General features: G+C 39.7%; 1 protein-coding gene across 1 annotated transcript; it reads right to left on the reverse strand.

Moving 5' to 3' along the window:
• Positions 1-3,224: 3,224 nt before the first annotated feature.
• Positions 3,225-8,396, reverse strand: fkbp4 (FKBP prolyl isomerase 4). The gene is made up of 11 exons (XM_036584723.1): positions 7,940-8,396; positions 6,554-6,698; positions 6,287-6,429; positions 6,052-6,172; positions 5,799-5,955; positions 5,510-5,600; positions 5,329-5,412; positions 4,940-5,125; positions 4,181-4,420; positions 4,023-4,085; positions 3,225-3,909 (listed from the first exon to the last, which is right to left on the reverse strand). The coding sequence occupies exons 1-11, from the start codon at positions 8,027-8,029 to the stop codon at positions 3,826-3,828; spliced, it is 1,404 nt and encodes a 467-aa protein (XP_036440616.1). The 5' UTR covers positions 8,030-8,396; the 3' UTR covers positions 3,225-3,825.
• Positions 8,397-9,008: the final 612 nt, after the last annotated feature.

A 9,008-nucleotide genomic window follows, 5' to 3' on the forward strand; every position in this document is an offset into this window, starting at 1 on the left:
TTCTGGCCCAATTCTGGCTGACATCCACAAGTCTTGGTTGACTACCGGATAGATATTAGGCATGTGGGCCACTACTGAGCCAGATGATGGACAGCTGTGTAAGGTTTTGACTCATATTTACATTTAAGGGCAAATTCTGGTGTGAATGTTGTGGCCTAACAATGTGGATGAAAGAAGAGGGTCACAGCACAATTAAGTTGCGGCAGATTCGTGCTCAGTTGATTTACACCTCAGTACTTTTGGCCCTGGCATGTCTGGCATGTCATAAGTGGCCCACCCAGACAGCAGACCGTTCTCGACCAATTCTGGCTTACATATGCAAGTGTTGGTTACTTCAGGATAGATATTAGGCATGTGGGCCAGAAATTGCTGGGCAGCTGTGTATGGTTTTAACTCGTAACTACGTTTAATGTCATAAGCTGGCATGTCATAAGTGGCCCATTACTTAAGTTACAGAGAACAGCTGACACTCACCGTTTAAGGGACTTTCAAAATGGACAAGCCAACAGAAGTTTGAGAAGACAAATGGAAGAGGACATTAAAAAAGTAAGAAATATACTGTAAAAAGCACATTTACATACATTAACATGATTTGTGATGTGTAAGTTTAGTTCAGTGTGAACTATTTTAAATTATAATAGTGTTGCCAACTTCAGCTAGCTAGCTACTGTTTTTGTTACATTAGCTAGCTAACTTACCGCCTTTTCCTACCTCACGTGAACCAAAGTTGGCTAGCTAACAAGCAACCATGTAAAATCCTGAGCTATACTGACCATAATTTGCCACAAATTCGTATTGTAAGTGGGTATCTTCACTCTGTATATTATAGATTTTGAATAAGGTCTAATGTTTATTTTGGTGAGCTTTTAGCCAAAATCCTATCACAGTTTTAGCGGTTGCTGACTACTTTGCAAAGCAAAACCAGAGACCCTCACCCATTTCTGATTATGAGGTCTGATATGATTTGCTTACAACATATGAGGTGTGTTATGATTTGGTGAGTTCCACTTTCTATGTTAAGTTAGCAGAGATGATTTTTTTAGATTAGATTTTTTTATTGCAGCAATAAGAACATGTACAAGCAAATTATAATTACACTGTTCACCTAGATCACCTATAATTACACTGTTCACCTAGTTCAAAGGATAAAAAAATGCATGGTTTAAACAAGGGAAGTGTATGGTAACTGGAATGGCAACATTGCCCTGCTATTACAGTAAATTATGAATGAGAATAAACTGTAGACGATTTAAAATAGTAATCTAGCTGTTTGTGTTGACTCTTATTTGTGAGCTGAGCCAACTGATCTGACTTTCCGAAAAGAACTGGATTGACCTTCACTGTTGGCTACACCAGCAGTCAGGATTTATCAATCACAGTGGGGGAGAGGGGGCGAGGGTGTATGACGCATTCGCGTGAATTCAGTCAAACCTATGAAGCTGAGAGGTTACCTTAAAGTGATAAATGGTAAGAAGAGCAATACTTTCCTCAGATATCTGGAGCTTTGCAACATATTTTGATTGCCCCAATGTCTGATAATCATCATGATTTTTTAAAATTTATTATTTATTATTTATCTTTTGTTTGTTTGAATTTCATTGTATGTTATTTTAAATTATTTTGCTGTTGTTAATTTACCCTTTAGTGTAATAGTGATGCACGTTGTTATGTGTTATAATTGTTATGAATAATTGCGTCAATATAAAAAAAGAGGCTGAGAGGTGCAATACTGTTACTGCGTAACGTGGCAAATAAAATATTAAATGCTAATTTTAGGCCTAAATGCCCTTTAAAGGAAAAATCCTTTGATTTTTCAACATTTTTGCATGATTAAGACAGTCATTCAAAGTGGTTTGACAAGAAATGCGCCATTCTAGTCACTTGAGTCTGAATTGTTCACACTACTGGTGGTAGGAATCAGATGTTAGCTAATCATAAATACCAGAAATACTCCCCAGAAGTATTTAATGCCCCTTAAAGCTACTTCACTTAAGTTATTACACTAAATGAATTATTCATATGTTTCCTGATGGCCAAGACATTGTTTTATAACTTAAGCTAAAATTTTGGCTTAAATTTTTTTTTGTTTTTTCAATATAAATGGCAGGGAGGTACATAGAGGACACTGTAAGGCAAAATACTTCCCCAAGATTTACTACTACTTTACCATTATCAATATTACATATAAAACTGTAAGACATGTTCAGGTTCACAGGTCATTCTGGATAGCGAATAAAATGGATACACTTGTGTTGTAAACACTGTAACCCCTGGTTCCTATCACCACCACTGTAAAGAAATCAGTAAGTTTGTATACGAGTCATTTCACATAAGACACTCTGAATGACTTTGTTTATATCTCATAGGTCAAACTATAGACATGTAAAAATCGCCCATGAAGCCTTTAAATTTCATCACAAATTATTTCTCCATACCACTACACTGATAGTTTTTTTTTTAAGTACTTTTGAAAGGTAAGATTTTCTGCTTTTTTTAAAGTTGATATGTTGTGTCAAACCAAATTTCTAAGTTCACAGAAGTCTCTCTGACAGCTTATTTACAGGTTTACATTTTTCTACAATCCTTTCTTTTCTCCCTTTGTACTCTTGATCTTTATTGAATTACTTCAACAAATGACACAGAAAAGCTGCATTCAGCGCTTTGTGTCGGTTACAAAGATGCAGAAGAAAGACTCAAATATAAACACAAGAACAAGATGAACTGTATTTTTATTTTGACATCAGCAGAGCATTAGTGACACTTGAACAAAACTATTCCTGTGTTTTTCCCTCTCATGCATTTCATACAGTCTGGTGCCAGCAAGGACTTCTGTATCATACAGGACTCCTGAGAGGCCTGCTTAATGGTAATTTCCAGTCTGGTCCATACACTTGGGTATGTTGTCTTTTTCCAAAAAAACAAACAACAACAACAACAACAACAACAACAAAAAATATGCTTAGAGTCAGGTTCCTGATTCAAGTCGACTCTGAACACTAATGCACTTGACTCAAAGTTGATGGGACTGGACCAAAAGTTTTGAAGTACGGATACAGTTCTCCTCACCTGCCCTAAAACTAGTAAGCATGTTACACTCTTAAGAATGAGTAAAGCAGTGACTCAGCAGTTCTTGGTTAGGAGCTCCTGTATGCAGGTTGTCCCATTAAGTGCTCATAAGACTTTAGAAAGTTCACCTGCATTAGATGTCAAATTGTGAGAAATTAAAATCATACAGCTTAATAAATCTATGGACAGTCAAAAGTGAAAGAAATAGAAAAAACAGCTATCCAATGTACAAACCATAAAGATAATTAATACCACCAAAACAGTCTTGTTACCCTGACGGTTTCCATGCATCTTAGGTTTAACAGCAGAACAGTAATGATCTAAACAGTACAGCAGCGCTACATAATGATGCTCTGATATATTGTTTAATATCAGTATTGGTGTCAGGCCAGTCTTAGAGGCTGCAGTATTGGCTATTGGCTGAGTAGGGCTGCAGTCAGCATTTATAACCTTCAGTCTATCTCATGCCACACAGAGTAGCAGCAAAGTACACAGCTGGGCCAACTAGCTGCCTCACAAACAAATTTAATGCAGACACTGCCAGCAAGGCCTAGAGAAAGGGACAAGGGCAAACTAAAAAAAAAAAATGTACATCAGGATCAGACACTCAGATTCACACACACACACACACACACACACACACACACACACACACACACACACACACATTTCAAAGGAACAAAATCAAAGCAGGTACAAAAACATTTTTAAAAAGTTAATTATACACACACACACACACACACACACGTAAACATTTTCTTATGCTGCAGTTTGCTCCTGGGCTCCATTTTCCTCTACCTCCATTGCACTGTCAGTCTCTTTCTTTGCTTGCTCTGCTTCCTTCTGCATGTCGAAGAGTGGAGAGAAATAGAACAAGACAATAGCACAGACCCATTTAGATATGTTCACCTTTAAATTAAACATCACAGGAAGCACGCGTTTGAGAACACACTTACTTTAGCATTTTCCTCTATGTCCATTGCACTGTCAGTCTCTTTCTTTGCTTGCTCTGCTTCCTTCTTCATGTGAAAAAGAGTAGACAGAAACAGAACACCTTTAAAAATTCACCTTTAAAAATCTAACACAGGAAACAAACACTTGCAGACACACTTACTTTAGCGTCTCTCTCTGCAAACTTCTGGAACATGTTAGCATAAAGGCGTTTGTCCTTTTCATGCTGCTCCTTGATGTGTTTCTGGCACAGCAACACTTGGCTCTTTGCCGCCTTGTTGGCTGGATACAGCTGTATGACACGCTGGAAGTCATCTTTTGCTCTGTCAAATTCCTTCATCACAAAAAGCGCCTCTCCTCTTCTGAACAAAGCCTTTTCGTTATTTGCATCCAATTCCAGTGCCTACAAGCAGAGGACATAGGTCCATGAATACATATGAAACGTGATCCATAACTACTAAAAAACATGTCCATACAGAGAAGGTAAAATAACTAAAAGTTTTATTGTTCCAAGAATAAAAGTTACTTTGAGAATGAAAGCAACTGCACAAGAATAAAATCCACATTTTAGAGAACTGCAGCCAGTTGTTTCGGGTTAATACATCTGCTGCCCTGTCTAGGAGATTCCTAACAGTTGATGGCAGCCTAACTTTTAAATAATTGTGTTTTACTTTATCTGCAATGTTCCTAGAACTGTTCAGAGAAATGTGGCCCCACCATGCCATCATTCAAACTACCTGACTCATACATTGGATATAATCCACCATATTAATAAAGTTAAAAATGAATGAATTAGAATAAAATCTAACAATGCCCAAATATGTTAGAGGCTGTAAATGATTCATGAAAGTAATAAATTAAAATAAGTGTGGCAAAATGTATGTTAACGTGTCAGAAAAAGAGGTTGTCAATGGTTCTAGACCTTGTCACAGTTCTCAAGGGCAGGGTTGGGTTCCTGTAGTTTTAGGTAGCACATGGACAGGTTAAGGTGAGCTGCCAACCGCAGGGCTTTGGCTTTCTCTTCCTCCTCCCCCTGCAGACTTGACTCATGCTCCAGCCAGGACACAATGCGCTTATACTGCACTGCTGCCTGCTTGTATTTTCCATCCTAAACAGAGAGGGTTTAATCAGTTTTGTGAAGAAACAACTGAATCAAAGCTTGAGTCCACTGAATATCTTAGAATCTCAATGTTAAGTCTGCACTATAGTGAGGGTACTGTCTGTACCACTACTTTACCATGATCAACACTGCATACAAAACTATAAGACATACACTATAGTGAGTGTGTGAGTATTTTTGCTGTTTCCTACTTTGAAGTACTGAGTTCCTTTTTCTTTGACGATAACACTCTGCTCCAGTTTCTCACTAGTGTTCATCTCCCAGGATTCTTTTGCCTGTGAGGCAGTAGAAGTAAATAAATGAAAACAAAGCACATACATGTCCAAACGCTAACAGCGTTTTGTCAATTTGTGAACGTTTAAGCAGACTTACCTTCTCAAAAGCTGTCAATTTGATTTTGTATTCGAGTGTTGCACCAGATGGAATGTTAAATTTGGCATGGCCAGCATTTCCAAACCCATATCTGAAAATGCACACAAAAAGATTTTGTCAGTAAAAACAGATAAGTCCTTCACCATGTCTAGAGTATGTGCATTTGTACTAGTGGTAAAAAAAAAATGCATTCTCCTCTGTTCTCTCAGTGAAAGCATGGCATAAAGTTCTTTGATTTAGCAACAAACCTCGATAAATACCATCTATGTGTGTTAAAGGGTGCAATTACTTTGGTTTTATAGTGAATAGAGACTCCTCTCCCTGCTCCATAGCCTGTAATGCTTTCTCCACACCAGGCGGCAGGTCAAGACTCTCTCCATCTCCCACCGCAAACTTTAGGTCCCGATTGTCAAACACACGCCCTTCATGATTACCTTCCACATGCACTAAGAGAGAGTGAGAGAGAGACAAAAGCAATGAGTGGCTGTCAGCTGTATCGTGTCCCACTCCCACAGTGTCAGAATGCTTATGTGTGTGCTTACCTTCCACAGAAGCTCCCTCATTGGGTTTAGTGTAGCCCTCTCCTTTGGTGACAATTCTACGAATAATTCCACCATCTTCATCCTCAGTGATGTCTTCCCCATGAAACTCAAACAACTCAACCTGTCACACACAAACCACAAGCATGAAGAAAAACACAAAGGCAAGAAACACCGTGCATGCACGTTTCAGCAAAGAACTGGTTGGTTCATATGCTGGTGTATGGTTACAATGTACCTGGAACACAAGTGTGGCATTGGGTGGAATTTTAGGTGGGCTGCCAGCAGCTCCATAGGCGTACGTAGGTTTGCAGATCAACTGACAGATCTCACCAACACGCATTGTTGCTACACCGATATCCCATGCTTTAATCACCTGACCTGCAGGACACACATAAGTCAAGCAAGTAAAGTTCTAATACCTAATTTTACATGCTACGTTTTCAGTCCATAAAGATCAATCAGCGCCACTTGCATGGACAGAACAGTCAATGTGTCAACCCACCTTTGCCCAACTCGAAAGAGAACTTCTCTCCACGGTCCCGACTGGAGTCAAACTGTGTACCATCCAAAAGTGTACCAACATAGTGCACAAATACTTTGTCGCCTGTCATAGGCAACTCTGTACCTGTGCCCTCCTTCTTCACCAGCTAGAGCAAGAGAGAAAAAATTATGCAGAAATGGAGGCATCACACCTTTGAACTATCACGATAAAACAGGCAAAATGCTGTATCCATTCCTAAATTTGATGAACAATATAATGAAATGAGCTTGAATTATTACTGCTATTCTTTCTAGACACTGAGCAGGAGGGGACTGTTCACCAATCCTCTAGACATTTCTGGAAACATGAACCTGACACTCAAGCAACGTGCTCGCTAAATTATCTTTCTGAGAACACAGCTAGCTAGAACAGCAACTGGTCTATTCGATTCTAAACAAAGTGCTGTTAATGAATCTCGGTGTGTTTTGCGTTTTTACAACAATATAATGCATCTTGCATTCACTCCAGTATACTGCTACTGCAGTGCTGCTACCTACAGGTTTGCTAGCGTTAGCTTAGCTTACGAGTCGCTAGCTAACCTAGTTAAGTTGCACTGCTGTTTCTTGTATTCAACTTCAGCTAGCTAAACTGTTCACAGACTAGCCCTACGAATATGAAATCAAGATTATTTGAGTTCAAATTCCGTATTATTAGTTACACTACAGAACACAACTAGCTTTAGCTAGCCAGCCAAATATCCTCACTAGACCAACTAATACCAGCTTAAAAACTACCATCTGCTGATGATAATGCTGCTGGAAGGCTAGCTAGCTAGTTTAGTTAGCGTTAGTCAACGTAATCTTCTGCTTAACCTTAGCTAAGTTATACAGTTAACTAGGTAACGATAAAATAGCATTTGCAAACGTTGCTTTCCCACAAATCAGCCCTTGTGGTAGTAGAAAGGAACTCGAAAGATACTGAGCTCCTATAATGTTTGCTAACTGTTAGGTTACCTATCCTCCTCTCCGGCCTCTGCGTTATTTACGTTATTTAGCCATCAAGCTAGCTTATCAGTCTGTGAATGGGGCTGCATTAAGCTCATTCATAGCATTTTAGCTAGACACCGTCAGAACTCATGTCTCTAATGTTCGGCAATTGGACTAAGCTTCTGAAAAAATGAAGAAAAAAAATGACACTTTAGAAACGAAAAGCTGAAATCAGCTTCCTATTAGCTAGAATTTTCCCGTTTCACCTTAACTAGCGCAGCAGTTAAGTTACATTCTGGCGCCTGTAACTGCTGCATCATTTAAGGTGGAACGGAACAATTCGAACAAGAGGCTGGCTAATGGGAAGCCAACTTTAGCCTCGTCTCGAGAAACGCGTTCACCATATAAAATAAATCAATACCTTCAGGACTCCTCCATCTTTCTTGGAAGTTATGTCTTCTCCCTCGATTGGGATGCTGTTTCCATCATTTGCAACTTCTTCTGCAGTCATAGCTGGCTATAAAATGTCTTCAATAAATCAACTATGTTAACGCAGTCCTCCTTCTCCAAACCGAGTTAACGTAGCTAACTGCTGCAGAGTCAGATGGCAGCTAGTTAGGGCTGCAGCACTTCTGCTGGTGTCTCTGATCGCAGCTGAGACGCAGTGTGGTTTCTAGTCCAATAGATAATTAAATGCTAGTTAGGTCGGTTCTGGTTGTAACCTTCGCTTGCAGGATGAAATATTACGTAACTTGTAGCTATCCGAGTCAAGCGGCTGCCTCGTCCCTCACAGTTAAGTTCAGCGACAAGCTACACGTGCGTGTCAAGATTTGAAGCAAGCAGCGCCTTCCAGACGGCTCTGGAAGAAGGGCAGCGAACTTTCCAGAGCTGCTCAAACGGGCGGGGCGGGGCGAGGCGCAGAGCCAGGCACCGTCAACAAAGTACCGGCAAAAAAAGAACGACTCTCTGATTAACCCTTACAACCGAAGACACTCGAGAAGCTCTTAAAGTAATCATTATAACGTTCAATTGTGTAAAAAAATGAGTTAGTTTATGAGAATGGATGTGTAAGAGTACGTTTGATAGAACAATCAGAAAAGGTTGCAATTTGACCACTTTCCCTAATGCCGAGCGAGCTGAGTCTTCTTTCCATTGGCTCTGAGGTGTCAGTGGCGGGACTGTTCAAGGAAGAGTTCGTTGTTTTCTTCATGGGCAGCTGGGTAACCTTTCGCTAACGTAACGTTAACTCGTTGATCAAGGGTCGTGGTTAGTATACAGTTTATACGAGTTCGGAAAGTGTTGTAGTTTTCAGTCCGTTGTGTTTAGATTAAATAAATGGTCCAGGTCATTATTTTTTTCTGGTCAGAAGCTCGTGCGTGGATAGACAGGATCTCCTGTACCGCTTTGACCTCCCTCTCAAATAACGCTAGGCTGGAAAGTCTGCTTAGTGAAGTGTTTCTAACCGTTTAGCTTATTTTTCCTTATCGATT

The sequence above is a fragment of the Colossoma macropomum genome, unplaced genomic scaffold (genome assembly GCF_904425465.1).
Source record: "Colossoma macropomum unplaced genomic scaffold, Colossoma_macropomum, whole genome shotgun sequence".
NCBI classification, from domain to species: Eukaryota; Metazoa; Chordata; class Actinopteri; order Characiformes; family Serrasalmidae; genus Colossoma; species Colossoma macropomum.